This window comes from Peromyscus eremicus, chromosome 14 (genome assembly GCF_949786415.1).
Source record: "Peromyscus eremicus chromosome 14, PerEre_H2_v1, whole genome shotgun sequence".
NCBI lineage: Eukaryota > Metazoa > Chordata > Mammalia > Rodentia > Cricetidae > Peromyscus > Peromyscus eremicus.
Genome location: NC_081430.1, coordinates 70738375 through 70754235, shown reverse-complemented (window position 1 = coordinate 70754235; position 15861 = coordinate 70738375). Strand labels below are relative to the sequence as shown.

The window sequence follows — 15861 nt, the reverse complement described above, 5'->3', positions numbered from 1 at the left end:
GATACAATAAAAAGGAGGCTGTAGAGATAGTTCAGAGGTTAAGAGAACTTGTTGCTCTTGCAGAGGAGATCTGAGTTTGGTTCCCAGCACCCATATGGCCACTGATAGCCATCTATAACTCAGTTCCAGAGGATCCAACACCCTCTCCTGACCTCTTGTGTGCACTGTAAAATAAAAATAAAATCTAAAATCTAAAAAAGGGATACAATAAAAAGGAAGAAAATGAGTCATGAAGCCAAAGGATATATTTGTAATACATAAAACTGCCCAGAGAGTAGTTCCACAAAGTATAAAGGACTTTTACAAACCAAACAGATAAAAGCAGACAATTAATTAGAGTATGTCAGGATTGAGGCTCAGGTGGCTTAGTAGGTAAAGGAAGCACTGGTGTGCAAGTGTGAGGTGAGGCCCTCAGTTTGGATCCCTAGAACTCGAAGAAAACTGGATGCATGTGTCTGTGATTTCAGTGGTGCTGTGGTTAGCTGGAAGGTGGTGACAGGACAGTCCCTGGAAATTTGTAGGCCCGATAGCCTGGCATGTGTAGCCACAAACAAGAAAGCCTGTCTCAAGCAAGATTAAAGGCAGTGATTGACAGTCAACACTGTCTTCTGACTTCCACATGTGCGCACACACACTCTCATGTGCATGTGAATATTTACACAGACATGCAAAGATAAAAAATTTAAAACTTAGAAAATAGAAATATGTGAATTGATACTTCAAAAGAAACTTTTCTGGCAGATGAACATGAAATGATGATTAGCAAATCATGGAAGTGTAATGCTACAGTGAAATACTGTTACACATCTACCAGATTAGCAAATCTAAAAAGTCTACCCATATTCATATTCATATTCATAAGAGTGTTGAACAGTAGGGACTCTCATAAGCTAGTGATATGAACCGTAATTAATAGATCACTGTATATTGAAACCACTAAGATAGTACTCATTTTCTGAGACCTCATGATTTTTACAATGGCTAGTTATCACAGCCAAAGTTGATACAGTCATTTTGGAAAAGTTTGACACATGATATTGGGAGATACGCATACTCTTTGTCTCATAATTATACCTTAGATATATTTAGAGAAATATAAATATGGAATGCACATAAAAAATGCCATTTGTTGTAGAATGCATCAATATATGGAATATTTGTACTAGTAATAAGAAAACTATGTCTACATGCAGTGATATGGAGAATTGTACACACATATGCTAAACAAAAGAAAGACATAAGATATATGTATAATGTAGCATGACATTTTAAAGCAGACGAGTAAATTGTTTAATTTCATAATGAAATTGCATAAATGAAGTAGTTCATTCTTGTATAACAAATAGATGCTGAGTGTGGAAATAAAGAGACAGGAAGACAACTAAGAGAATCAAAAAGTACTCCACAGGTAAGTCAAATCTTAGGTTTTTAGTTTTTAAGCATAGCATCCTAATTTAAAAGATATTCTGTGACCATTTAAATTTTAGATTTATTACAATTAAGATTATTTATTAGCTTGGAAGTCAGGTTCTAGGAAGTTAGAAATTTATTTTCCAGATTAAAAAAAGAATACACAAAAATTTATATGAGCAAATACCAAGAAATTGTTACTCATAAGTGATGATACATATTGAGATAGAAACCAATTCATGATTGAAGAAAATAATTTTGACATGATTGAATGATTTGTTATGGCAATTCAAGACCAGTGGTTACCATGAAAGTATCTTGATGATATAGTGTAGTGGAAAGCTTTAATGATGACAGATGCAGACTAAGGTACCAAGGATTAAAATGAGAAATGATGAAGTAGTAATCTACTGTAAAGGAAATACAGGTAATGAGCAATTATAATTTTTTTTACACAGACCCATATTGTTTCTGTAATAGGATTTGGTATAATCATATATGATAATTCTCATTCTCTCTCTCTCTCTCTCTCTCTCTCTCTCTCTCTCTCTCTCTCGTGTGTGCGTGTGTGTGTGTGTGTGTGTGTGTGTGTGTGTGTGTGTGTGTTTGTACAAAAATGAGATTAAAAAAAGTTAGTATTCAGGTTCTCAATCTTTAGTGATAAAGTAGCATAAAATTAGAATGGCAAAAAATTTAAAAAAAAAACCAAGTAGGCAATTGTCTGTTAATATTCACATTAAAACACAGTTACCTTGGATAACTTATGAGGACAGGTTTATTACAGTTTGTAGTCTAAGAGCTCATGAGTAGTTGGTCCCATTGTTTCGGCCACTATCATACACATATCATGACAGAGTACATAATAGAGTCAAGCCCTCATCTATGGCCAGGAATTTTTTTGAAGAGGTCTCACAGTCCCTTTCAGAGCATGCCACCCACCATGATCTAAAGAACTCTCAGATCTGGGGCCTGGAGAGATGGCTCAGAGGTTAAGAACACTGGCAGCTCTTCCAGAGGTCCTGATTCAATTCCTAGCAACCACATGTTGGATCACAACCATCTATAATGAGATCTGGTGCCCTCTTCTGGCCTACAGGGGTACATGCAGCAGAGCACTGTATACATAATAAATAAATCTTTAAAAAAAAGAAAAAGAACTCTCAGATCCTACCTCCCAGTAATACCATGCTGGGGCTTAAGCTTTCAACACAGATCCAGATTATAGCATAAAGCAATAAACAAAAATTGCTTAAAAATAAATTTCCTTTTCAAGGAGTTAGCAGAGTATAATGTGGAAATTTAAAAGAAAAACCACTCCTCAGTATTTCCCATCAATTTCAGTATGTTTTGGTTATCATTTACTCTTTTCATGTAGAGGTAAGAGAGATGGGGCTGGAAAGAAAAGACTTTACTGACAAAATAACTTTTATATTTTTTTATTTTTCTATTTTTTGAGTATATATGTTACTTCACCAGTTCTTACTTTAGTGATAACAGGCTAATGTGCATCCTACCTTATGCATTATATGAGTGTTTTTTATTAAGTAGTAACAGTCATTGTGAAAGTGGTGTGTTACCTTCCATCTGCAGGCCGTGTACATAGAACACTTTGGAAAGCCAATAGAAAATAATAGTGGTGAAGAAGAAAGGACTGAGAATTTCCCACAAACTCCTGAAACTTCTTTATTTCCAAGAACTCCGGAAACTATGAAGACACCTGAATCTGTGGAGAAAATACAGTTCCCTAAAAGCCCCTTCTTTGAAATGTAGGATTTTTATTAATAATTCTAATTGAATTATTTATACATTGAGTTATATAAGTAATTTATAGGAGTAGTAAAATACCTACTTAGTTAGAACTTGAAAAGATTTTAGTATTTCAGTCATAAAAACAAGGGAGAGACCATGTACCCATCTACCTATTTGTACAGCTATTAGTGTTCTACCGTTGTTGTGTCATAGACTCTACTCCCTGTTTTTAGTTTGTTTGTTTGGGGTTTGATGGTAAAGTGAAGAGGATACAGATACTGAGTAGCCACTGTGACAGTATGTAGGTTTCAGATTTTACAAAGGATAAATACGTGGAAAAATTTTAGTGTCAAGCTCAAGAACTACTGATACATAAAGGAGTTGTGGACTACTTATTGAGTAATGCTTCAAGTCAGTTTCCATTATGTCATGTCTGAAGCATGAGTTCCCATTTTCTTAAGACTAAGTGTCTCTAATATAAATATACAGCCTTGGAAACGCTGATTGAGGGTTTGCAGCCAAGAAAGCAATGCTGAATTTAGCCTTTGGCTTCTGTTCAGACTGTCCCTTAACATGGAACCCTAAGTCCCTCTTAGACCTAAGTCGGATTGTGCTTCATCAGGTATTACTCACCTGTGTTCTACTCATGTGTCTTAAATTGTTAGTAAGAATTTTATGTATGAGTGTCATGCATTTGACTCAAGCAAAATGTACTCAAAACAGAACTTACCATCAAATCCTAAAATTGTGAATGAGTGTTGTATTATATGCTAAAACTCTGTGGGTGAGAAAATTATGGTCTGTAAAGGTATGTGATTCAATTATGATCATAGAGATTGCTGTGGCAGTATTGTCAGACTTATATATAATATATAACTATACATTGATTTATTTATATGGTTGGGGATGCTGGGGAGTGAACCTAAGGCCTCACTCATGCTAAGTAAACACTGACCAGAGGTACATTCCACACCTCTAATCCCAGCACTTGGAAGTCAGAGGCAGGCAGATCTGAGTTGGTGGCCAGCCTGTTCTACAGAATGAGTTCAAGGACAGCCAGGAATCAAAGGCATGAACCACCACCACCTGGCTTAAAGTTGAGATTTTAAACTTAGACCTTTCTGGATCTGTATTTTATACTGTCTTGTTTAATTATTTTTCCAGGTCATTATAGTTTATCTTCTCTTATCTAACATTCTGTGATGTCTGACTTCTCATTAAAATGTGTCTCATGTCTAGTTTTCAAGATCTTGAAGACAGTGTCAGAGATGAGAGCTTACATTTTGAATGTGAATGGCTGCATCTAAATTTCAACTTAGGCACTCACTATTTTTTTAAGCAAATCACTTAACATTTCTAAACTTCAAAATTACTTGCTGTAAAATGAAAAGTGATAACAGCAATACTTTGTTTTGATGGATTGTTGCAGAAGTAAATTACATGTATGTAAATATCTAGAATAGTGCTGACAACATTTCTTGGTAAGAATTGACAGTTATTACCCCCAGATTGATTTTTATATTCCCTACTCAAACCATCCTTTCTCCATAAGTTTGTCACTTTGAAACCCACCTCCAACCTTTGTTTACAAATTCTTACCTGTATGCCATTGCTTATAGTGATTCCCAGTCTGCATTGTTTACTAATACATTTTTAACATTTTGATGATTTTTTTAAATCTTTCTGTAACAGAACTAGAAATGTAGGACCTGAAGGGCAAAAACAAAAGGATTCTCCTGGATTCTCATTTCTTATGAGTTATTCTTCTAGATCACCTGGACTAAATTTATTTGATTCTTCTGTATCTGATTCAGAAATCTCATCAGATCAGGTAGTGTGATTTATTTCTAAAAACTGTACATCGGAGCTTTAGGCAGTTTTAGTCCTTTAGTACCAAGCTTTCTTGGGACAGAATATTTACAGAGGCAACTTTTTTAAAAATGCTATAGATATAACTCAGTGGGATAGTGCTTGACTAGTGTCCTTGAGGCTGGGGGACACCTCCAGCATGGAAAAACGTTCTGAGTATTGAGAGTATAGAAAAATTCCCTACTGCTTTTTCATTCTTAACTTCAGACAAGCCAGATTCATATTTATTTATTAAAAGAAAATCTTGAGGCCAGAGAGATGATTCAGCAGTTCAGATCACTTGCTGCCCTTCAGAGGACCCGAGTTCAGTTTCTAGCACCTATGTCAGGATTCACAACCTCCTGAAACTCCAGTTCCAGGGGAGCCAACAGCCTCTTCCAGCCTCCAAGGGCGTCTGTACATACACGGCACACATACATCTACACAGGAATACACAGAAATAAAAGTAAATCTAGAAAATCTCTGCCTGGGATATGGCTCACATAGTGGTAGAGTGCTTGCCTACTGTTCATGAGGTCCTGAGCTTGATTTCCAGCACCCAAATCAAATAAAAGAAAAACCTTAAGATAGGGATGATCTCAATTGTAGTTAAAGGCAGATTAAAATGAATTTGGTTTTATAACTAATGTGTTACATATTTTAAGTGTAAAAATAAACTACATATTCTCATTTAATTCATAATGCTATTGTGTTATATTAGTGTTTTCAGTTATGTATGTATATGGCAACACTTCATTCATTAATTTTAAAAGACCTGAAGAACTTGTACCAGTGTTGCTACTTTTCAGTGATGCAAATCACTATAAATTGTTTACTTCTGAATTTAGCAATTAAACTCAATATTAACTTGTTCAGTACTTGGACATGTAGAGTATGAAATTGGTGAGAATAATTCAAATTCCTTATCTATACAATAGAAATAATGACAGTGGCTGCCATAGAGTTTATGAATATTAAATGAATTTATACACATAGAGGATTTTCAAAAGTACCACTCACTAATGCTATGTTGTACAAATGTAAATATTTTCTTGCTATTGCTCATTTAAATAATCATACCTAGCATTTTATGTGGCTTAAGTTTTTGTTACAATATATTAAATTGAAAAAATTACAAATTTATTGATAGAAGATATGGTATTATACATTTTATAGTATTTAATATGTTTAGCTTTTGTTGTTATTTATACACTTATTTCATAAGCAATTTGTAAAAGGAATGTCTAGACATGAAAAAAACAGACCACAAGAACTAAATTGTTTTTTACAATAGTAACATGAATTTAAATATGTATAACTTCAGCAGGAAGCATATACATTTTGCATAAAGAAAACTATAAAACCACTGAAAAATTATTGAAAGCATAAATACATGAGGTATTTACATAGGAAGGGAACATTATGGAAATTTATTTCCTTTCAGTGTAATTTAAATGTAATCTAATCTTAGTATAATTGAAATCTTAGAAAATTAGCTGGGCAGTGGTGGCACACACCTTAATCCTGGCACTTGGGAGACCAAGGCAGGTGAATCTCTGAGTTGAGGCCAGCCTGGTCTACAGAGTGAGTTTCCAGGACATCCAAGGGTGCACAGAAAAACCGTGTCTCTAAAAATAAAAACAAACCAACAGCAACAAAAAGAAATCCCGGAAAACTGTATTTTTAATTTTTGTTTCATTTTGTTTTGTTGTGGTGAGTTGGGGAAGGAGACCCTCCAATTAATACATTTCTTAGGACAAATCATGATGAATTATCAAGAGAATGCTCAAAAGTAAAACTGGTAATAGAATGAAATTCTAAACAAGTATTTAGCCCAGAAGAAGACAGACAATAAAGAAGAAATTGAGTAAGAAAGCATAAAGGCAGTGGTGTTGGCACAAGCCTTTAATCCCAGCACTCAGAAGCAGAGGCAGGCAGATCTCTGAGATGGAGGCTAGCCTGGGCCAGGAAATGAGTTCCAGGACAGCCAGGGCTACACAGAGAAACCCTCTCTCAAAAACAAAAACAAAAACAAAAAAAAAAAGACAGAGAGAGAGAGACACACACATGCCTGTTCCAATATAAAGCTGATGATAGGTTGAAAATTAATAGGTGTGAAATTATATTTTATAAAAATTCTAAGTCTAAGAAGGCTGCATGATCACTTGGGGTACCCTTCATGATAAAGACATTGCTAGAAATGAGAGATAATTTATAAAAATAAAAAGTTCAACTCATAAGGAAGATACACCACTCACAAATATGGTTTATGTCTAGGGACAGCTTTAAAACATGTAATATAAAGCTATATATTGAGCTTAGTGGTGGAGTGTTTGCCTAGTGTTTACAATGCTGTGGGTTCAATTGCAAGAAATGAAATTAATGAGTTAATTGGATAATTAGTCAGATTTACATAAGAGGTAAATAGATACCTAACTATGTGTGTTTTATACTCCCTTTTCTCAATATACTCCCTTTTCTCAACAGTTGTTAAAATTAGATAACATAGTAAACGTGTCTTGTAAGATCTGAATGCTATAATCAGTCTCTTTGGTCTCGCTGATCTTGATGAACACCATATCCAACAACTCTTAAGTTTTCAGTCACTGATGGTATAATTACAAGATAGGCTGTATTTTGGTTCATTAAATGAATCTTGATAAATATAGAAGTATTGGAATCAGAGTGTGTTCTCTGACCACAGTGCAATTAAGTTGGAACTTAATAAGATACCTAGAAAAATCCTAAACTTTGAGGCTGTGAGGCAAGAAAATAGTCATGAGAGGTATCAGAAAAGATTTTGGAATTACATACTATGAAAATTCAGCATTTCAAAATTGTAGAATGATAACACAGCCAGAACAAAGATGGTAGTTAGATAATTTAGTTAATAAAACAAATATTAATAGAAAAGAACAGTCTAAAATTAATGATCATTGGTTTTCTTTTGAAAAGATATAAAAAGAACAACAAACCAAAGCAAATCCAAAGTGAATGAAGAAATAAGAAACACTAGAAATCAATGAGCTAGGAAAAAAAACCCAGAAAATTAGAAAGCCAAAGTTGATTCTTTGAAAATGATTAAGAGGACTGACCAACTCCTAGCTAGATTGTCAAAAGGAAAGAAAAAAGATCACTTACCTCTATTAGAAATTAAGAGAATATATATAACTCATTCTACACATTAAAACAGTGGGTAAAATGGCTCAAGAATGGGTTCAAGCCTCATGATTTTTTACCTGGGACCCATATGGTGGAAGGAGAGAACTGATCCCACAAGTTGTTCTCTGACCTCCACATATATAGCATGGCTCATGTGCCCCTACACATATACACACATAACTAAATGCATAAAACTGTGTAAACTTACATGTAACCAAAATGGTATGATAAAGGAATAAGGATTGATCCAATAGTCAGTGGTATAGGCTAGAAAGTCTTGAAACAAAATAATTTAGAATGTGATAAAGGTGGGACCATTAGTTGTAAGAATAAATTAAGGACTTATACATTACACCAATAAAACTTAACAGTTTAAGTTTTAAATTTAAAAAATACTAACCATAAAATATTCAGAAGAAATATTAGGATGATTCTCTAAGTGTAAATATTTTATATATTGCTATAATCAAGTTATTAAAGGCTTCATTTATTTATTTGTTACAGTGCTGGGAACCCAACCCTAGGCCTCAGGAATGCTATAGACAAGCACTCTACCACTGAGTCACACCCTCCAGACCAATCCTTGTTTTAATATAAGTAAATGATATCCATCTGGTGCTAAGAGATTGACCCAAGAACCTCAGTATGCTTAGCAAGGATTCTACCACTGAGCTACATCCCGAGCCCAAAGAAAGAGATTTTTTTAAGTTTTGTGATATCTATGTAGAAAGTTACTGTCATGTCTATTCTAATATTATATGCTAAAAAAGTCCAGACTCTAGTGTCAAATATAAATGCTACTATATAAACTGTTCTTTTGATTTCACAAGTAATAGTTAATGGAAATATTTTCCAGTTTAATGAACATTACTCTGAAGAAAACCTAAATCCTTCTTCATCACAACAAGAAATTGGTAAGTGATTTGAAGTTTTCTACATATAAAACATGTTAATTCTCCTCTGTGGTACTTGGTTTATCTCCAGTTGATCTTTTAGGCCCTCAGTGTTAACTAAGGAGACAGTGCTGCAATCTCCTCACACAGAAAGCAGTCCGTAACTGATCTGTTCTCCTTTCCCATCCTCCTGACCATTCCACTCTTCCTTCTCCATTCTTTCAGCACGGAAACGTCTTTCACAACTTGCCAACGCTGTTTCCTCCTGTACTACTGACTTCTCAATTATCAAACATTATGGGTATCTTACAATGGTTATCATATTTAGTCCCTTTTAATCGTTTGTTTTTGTTTGAGACAGGGTTTCACTGTGTAACTGCCGTGGCTGTCCTGGAACTCATTCTGTAGACCAGGCTGGCCTCAAACTGAGAGATCTGCCTGCCTCTGCCTCCCTGAGTGCTGGGATTAAAAGCGTGAGCCACCAGTGCCCAGCAATCCTGTGTTTTCTTAAAAAAATGGTATTATGAGAAGTAAAACTCTCAAGTCATCTTTCTATGTGGGCCTGATTCAGCCCTGACTTGAGTTAAACCTTATTGTTGATCATAAATACGAGGAAGGAAAATGAACCAGAATAAGACGACCAGGAAATTCCTGCTTTGGGAAAGTGGTTGCTGTGCCACAGGGCATTCAGGAACACATCAGTGAAAGACATTCGAGCACAGACCTGAGGAGGCGGAGGTAGTAGGTGCTTAAAAAGTATTCTAGGCCAGGAGTGAAAAGGTGTTGACATGGTAACGGGATTGGGTGTTCAGTGAAGAGCAGGAGAGAGAAAGGGGACTAGTGCAGCACAGTAAAGCAGAAGTGTGAGAAGGGACAGATCATGTGCAACCTTTCAGTCGCTGAAATCTTTGGAATTTCTTCTCAGTGAAACAGGAAGAAGCTACTGCAGGGTTTTGAGCAAATGACTGAAATGCTCTGACAGGTTTTTGTTTGGTTGGTTTCTGTTTTGTTTTAAGGATTACTGTGGGTTGCTGTGTGGAGAAAACACTGTATAAAAACAAGGGTAAATACAGGGAGATGATTAGCATGCATTAAATAATTAGCATGATTAAAATAATTCAAGTGGAAACTGGTGGTTGCTAAAACTTGACTGTCATTTATTTATCATCTTCCTCAATATAACACTGAAGCTCTTTTTAAATTACCTGTGCTTTGATCAGACTGAGGAGTTCAGCATATCTCAAATATACCCAGACATTTTTACCTGCTTGTTTCTTACAACCTCCAACTTCCATCTTTATCTTTAAAGACTAACTTCTCTTCCATAAAACCTCTATTTCAACTTTTACCTTCCATCCCCCCAAAAGAATCTCTATTTTTCTGAACCTCTTCTTTTTAAAATAATGTTTATATTCTATATAATATCACTAAGTATTTATGAATACATATAAAACATCCTTTGGAACTTTGAAGGCAAGGACTTGTTTTATATTTACCTTTGAATTTCTCAGAGCACCTAAAATACTGCCTTACCCAGTGATAGACTTTCATTTATAGAATGCTTAGGAATTTTATAAAACTTCATAGGAACTTCTTAAAAAGAAAGTAAAACTCATTTATGTGAAGAGAAATTCAAGGCTTTATTTTTTTCTGAGTTTGTATATTCTTGTCTAAGTCTTATGAAATGAAATTAGTAAAGAACAAAATAAAAAAAGGGGAGTAGGGGATCACAAACATCTGCTAATCAGTTCATCCTGCTGGTGAGCTCATTTGATATTGGTTGCTTTATGCCACTTGTTTCAAATAAGCCTTTGTGTTGCTGTAGATTTTAAATTGTTGAGTAATAGTTGGTTTTAAAGATATTGAAAAATATTTCAGCTTTCGGTTTTAAATAATGAATAATGAATGAGAATTGACATAAAGCAAATCTACACGTGAAGTTGATTTATAAATTTTCTTTCAAAACGGTGGAAAACTTCACAGATTTGTCAAAGATTTTGAACACTGCTATAAGCATATTTTGTAATTACTCAATAATTAATAGCTGGATAATGTATTTTCCCCTTTTAGTTACACTATTTCTAGATGTTCCTTTCCACCCATTCTATTCATGTTTTCCAAAGTAACCTAATAAAGCAGTTTAAGTTATATCTTTGCTCAGAAATACTTAATATTTTCCCGTTATCTATTTAAGTCTACATTAGTGAGACATTCAGTAGTCTTTGCAAACTCAATCTTCATTAATTCTTGTTTAATATATCTTTGTTATTTTATTCAGCATCCTGCTAAGTTGAATGGATTTATGTTACGCTACTATTTCCTATGCACACCTGTTTCTGGGTCTATGTGCTATTCTCTCTACTTGAAATGTCTTACCCTACTTCCTGCTATGTATACAAGTTCTTTGCACACTTGAGTTCAAAGTATTTGTAAGTAGGGCTTAAGTTGGAGTGTACCTTTCCATAGTACCAAAGGCAATGCTTTGTGTATATGAAGAATACATTTTAAATATCTGTTAGGTAAGTGATTTAATGTTCATCTATTTTTGTGTACAGTACTCTGTACTCTAGTAGATTTAAGTTTCATATAACATGAATACAATGATATTTTAATATTTATATTCTTCAGGAAACTTATTTGGGAAATCAGAAGGAGAAGATACCTTCCCATTTTCTTTTCCCTCAGACTCTTCAACTCATACATTTGGAGCTGGAAAAGATGACTTTAGTTTTCCATTTTCTTTTGAACAGGATCAAAATACAATGCCTTCCTCTTCAAAAGATTTTTCATCCTCACAAAATAAAACCCAATTTATGTTTTTTTGAATTATTATTTTTGAACTATTATTGCTCTATAATAATCTAGAAAAAATCTGTATTATCACTGAATGCCTGAAGATACATTTTTGTCAATTAAAGTAGTAATTGGTTACTACAGTTGAGTTACTTGATTGAAGTTATTTAAGTACTGAATGTTTCATTTTTATTTGTGACATTAGTTAATCATTATTTATTTTGATTTTTACTTTGACTTTGTAAGCCATATCAGACAGTCCTTCTATCTTAGAGACGTCAATACTTTTTCATTAATTTTTGTATAATATTAAGTCCATTTCTCTCTGGAATTTGAGTTTTAGTCTGGAGTATTTTAGTTATTTTGATAATAACAAAAATGCCTTCAAACGATCAGAAGACCTTGTAATGGTAGCTGTGCAGAATTCATACTTTAGCAATTAAAAGTCTTGGAATCACTGGGTTTTATTTAGGCTTCATTATTGCAGGATGCAGAATGGAATTCTGATAGTAATTTTTTAAAAATTCATGTCAGTGACAGTAAAGGTTTATGTTATTCTCTTCTAAATGCAACAACAGTAAAATTCTAATTTTGTTAATTATGTTACTATGTCTTAAAGAAAGTGAGAAGTGAAAGAAAGACTAATATCTGAAAATTGTATTGTTATATCTCTGGTTGTCCTGGTTTTGATTAAACCTTTTTTGAAGAATAAAAAAATTTTTGTTTTCCATCTTCAACAAGGAACATTTCATATTAACATTTTTAGTTTTTGTATTTATACTTTGTTTCATATTTGTATTTCATGTTTGTATTTTATGTTCGATATTTTTCAATTAGACATAGATTAAATTAAGATATTTAAATTTGATGAAATGATATACATTGCTTAAATATCTCTCTGTGTGCCTTTAAATTGAGTTGTGAAGTAATAAAGAGTGTGACTGTGTTTTGATGTGTAATTGCTTACAGATTTTTTTTTTTTTTTTTTTTTTTTTTTTTTTTTTTTTTTAGGTTTTTCGAGACAGGGTTTCTCTGTGTAGCTTTGCGCCTTTCCTGGAACTCACTTGGTAGCCCAGGCTGGCCTCGAACTCACAGAGATCCGCCTGGCTCTGCCTCCCGAGTGCTGGGATGCTTACAGATTTTTAAGCCTTCACTTTTTCCCTACATGTGATCAAACTGCAGAGAAAACTCGCTTGGTTTCTTCTTGCTGCCAACAGGAAGTTCAAAAAACCTTTAATGGTAACCCTCACTCCTAGTCATTATTTAAAACTCATGCTTTTCTAAAGCCATTTTCAAGACATCTCAAGCTTGCACTCCAAACCCCAACCCCCAGAAATCCTTGTTATATGAGCAGAAAATTGTTTCTTGCTATATCTTGATGCGTGCATGTGGAATCATCATTCTCAACATGCAAAACAAAGTTAGAGTGAAGGTCTGTCTAACTTCTTCAGAATATTCACAGCATGTCACAGCTTATTGAATTAAGCCTTTCCAAAGACTTCAGGAGGCTGATCTAACTAATGATAGACTTTAAGACTACATTAGACTATATGTTTCAAAACATCTACTTATTTATTTTGTATGAATGTTTGCTGACATATGTCACTATGTATACTATGTCTGGTGCCTGCAAAAGTCAGAAGAAGGTGCCAAGTTTCCCTGGGACTGGAGTTACAGATGGTTGTGAGCCTCTGTGTGAGTGCTGGGAATTGAACCCAGGTCCTCTGGAAAAGCAGCCAGTGCTCTTAACCTCTGTACCATCTATCCAGACCCAGACTATATACTTTTAAAAAATCTAAACCTTCAGTAACTGGTTAAAAGATGAAAAGGAATTCTAGTTTAAAATGTAGTTTTACAGTTATATGACATTCTTTGAATACATATGAAACTAAATAGTCATGAATAGAAATCCATTTTTTAAAAGTTAGAGTTTTTCAAGACAGGATAATTAGGTGTGTGTGTGTGTGTGTGTGTGTGTGTGTGTGAGAGAGAGAGAGAGAGAGAGAGAGAGAGAGAGAGAGAGAGAGAGAGAGAGACTATGATCAAAGCACACTATAGCCACAGATGAAAATGTCATAATGCAATTCATTTGTATAATTCATATATACTTTAAAAATCTAGAGTTTTTGTTTTTGTACCAGATACTTTTTTATGACCTGACATGGACTTGATATGATAAAGATACTATATGAGAAAGAAAAAATACTATGTATAAAAGGAAATAAATAGTCTTACTGGACTAAAGAAAAACAGGAAATTGAGTTTAATAGATGTGGTAGAACTCCTATTTGGTAGGTCATGATGTATTTAAAATTGAGGACAACAAAGAACTTGTATTCTAAATACCAGAAAGCAAGTGTCCAGAGCTGAAGACAATAGCCCATCAGTGTTTGACATGCAAGCGTGAACTGAGTTTGTTCCTTAGATTCCACATGAAACTCCTAGTGCTTGTAATCCCAGCATCAGGGAGGCGGAGATGGGAATCTCTGAGGCTCATTGGCCAGCCAAGCTGCATAATGGATAAGTTCCAGGGAAGGAATAGATCCTGTCTCAAAACAAAACAATAAAAACAAAAGACAGTGAATGGCATCTGAGGAACAAGGTTGAGCTCTTCACATTTTTATACACACACTCACACTCACAAAATGTAATAACCAAGGAAGTTAAACTGACAATGTAGTCAGTGTTGAGAGAACTAGAGATAAACTACTTAGAGGGCAGTTGCAGTTATCCAGGTGCATGGACATCATAATTAGTTGTCCTGTGGTTTGATTCCACTGGCCCCCAAAATTAGAAAAAAAAAATGTGTATTTAAAGGAAATACATTTGACTAAATACCATCTTGGTATAAGGTAAAAAGGAGAAAAGAACTACCTTCTGCAGGTTGTGTTCCATTTAAGTATCAGGTCATTCAATAGCAGAAGCATGTGCAGTGTTTCTAATTAAAAAAATGGCTTTGTGGCCCGGCGGTGGTGGCGCACGCCTTTAACCCCAGTACTCGGGAGGCAGAGCCAGGCCGATCTCTGTGAGTTTGAGGTCAGCCTGGTCTACAGAGCGAGATCTAGGACAGACACCAAAACTACACAGAAACCTTGTCTCAAAAAAAGAAAAAAAAATGGCTTTGTGCATGCAGGTGTGCATGCTTGTATATACAAATACCTGTGGAGGCTAGCGCTTAGCCTTAGATATCTTGCCCAATCACTATATACTCAAGATAAATTTCAGAAAGGAAAGTATTCCTTTGAGATAAATCTGCTATTGTCTTCAAATTGCAAACTTCTATTTTTCTTTTCTTTTTTCTTTTTTGAGATTGGGTCTTACATAGCCCAGGCCGGCCTTGAATTTGGTTTATAACCAAGGATGATCTTGAACTCCTGATCTTCCTGTTTCCAACTACCAAATACTAGGACTATAGGCATATGCCACCAACAACTGTCCCCATTTTTAGTAAAATTTCAGAGACATGGGGTGCAAATTCCAGAATCTGCTAATACATTTGGAAGAAAAATAATCAATGCTTATTGACTTTTTTTTTCCTGTTTTTTTCTCCTCCCCCCCCCCCCCCGGTTTTCTAAACAGAGTTTCTTTGTGTAGCCCTGGCCATTTTGGAACTCTGTATGTAGACAAGTTTGGCCTCAAACTGACAGAGATCTGCCTGCCTCTGCCTCCCAAGTGCTGGGATTAAAGGTGTGAGCCACTACCACTCAGCTATCTAATTTTGTTTGAGGAAAAAGCTATTTTAATAGACTCAGATATCTTAGTTAAGGTTTCTTTTGCTGTGAAGAGACACCACGACCATGGCAACTCTTATAAAGGAAACATTTAATTTGGATGGCTTGCTTATAGTTTGAGAGGTTCAATCCATTATCATCATGGTGAAACATGGTAGCATGCAGGCAGACATGATGCTGGAGCTGAGAGTGCTACATTTTGCAGGCAACAGGAAGTGTCATATACCTTTAATCCCAGTACTCTGGACACTACAGAGATAGAGGTGGGGATATCT

General features: G+C 34.8%; 1 protein-coding gene across 4 annotated transcripts in view; it reads left to right on the top strand.

Moving 5' to 3' along the window:
• C14H14orf39 (chromosome 14 C14orf39 homolog) overlaps positions 1-12814 on the top strand; it is a 34597-nt gene extending 21783 nt beyond the window's left edge. For all 4 annotated transcript variants that reach the window (XM_059279201.1, XM_059279198.1, XM_059279197.1 and 1 more), the window contains 5 exons: positions 1347-1408; positions 3001-3176; positions 4852-4990; positions 9026-9083; positions 11691-12814. In XM_059279201.1, coding sequence (XP_059135184.1) covers positions 1347-1408; positions 3001-3176; positions 4852-4990; positions 9026-9083; positions 11691-11887 — 632 coding nt within the window. In that variant the 3' untranslated portion in view covers positions 11888-12814. The remainder of the gene's footprint in view (positions 1-1346; positions 1409-3000; positions 3177-4851; positions 4991-9025; positions 9084-11690) is intronic.
• Positions 12815-15861: the final 3047 nt, after the last annotated feature.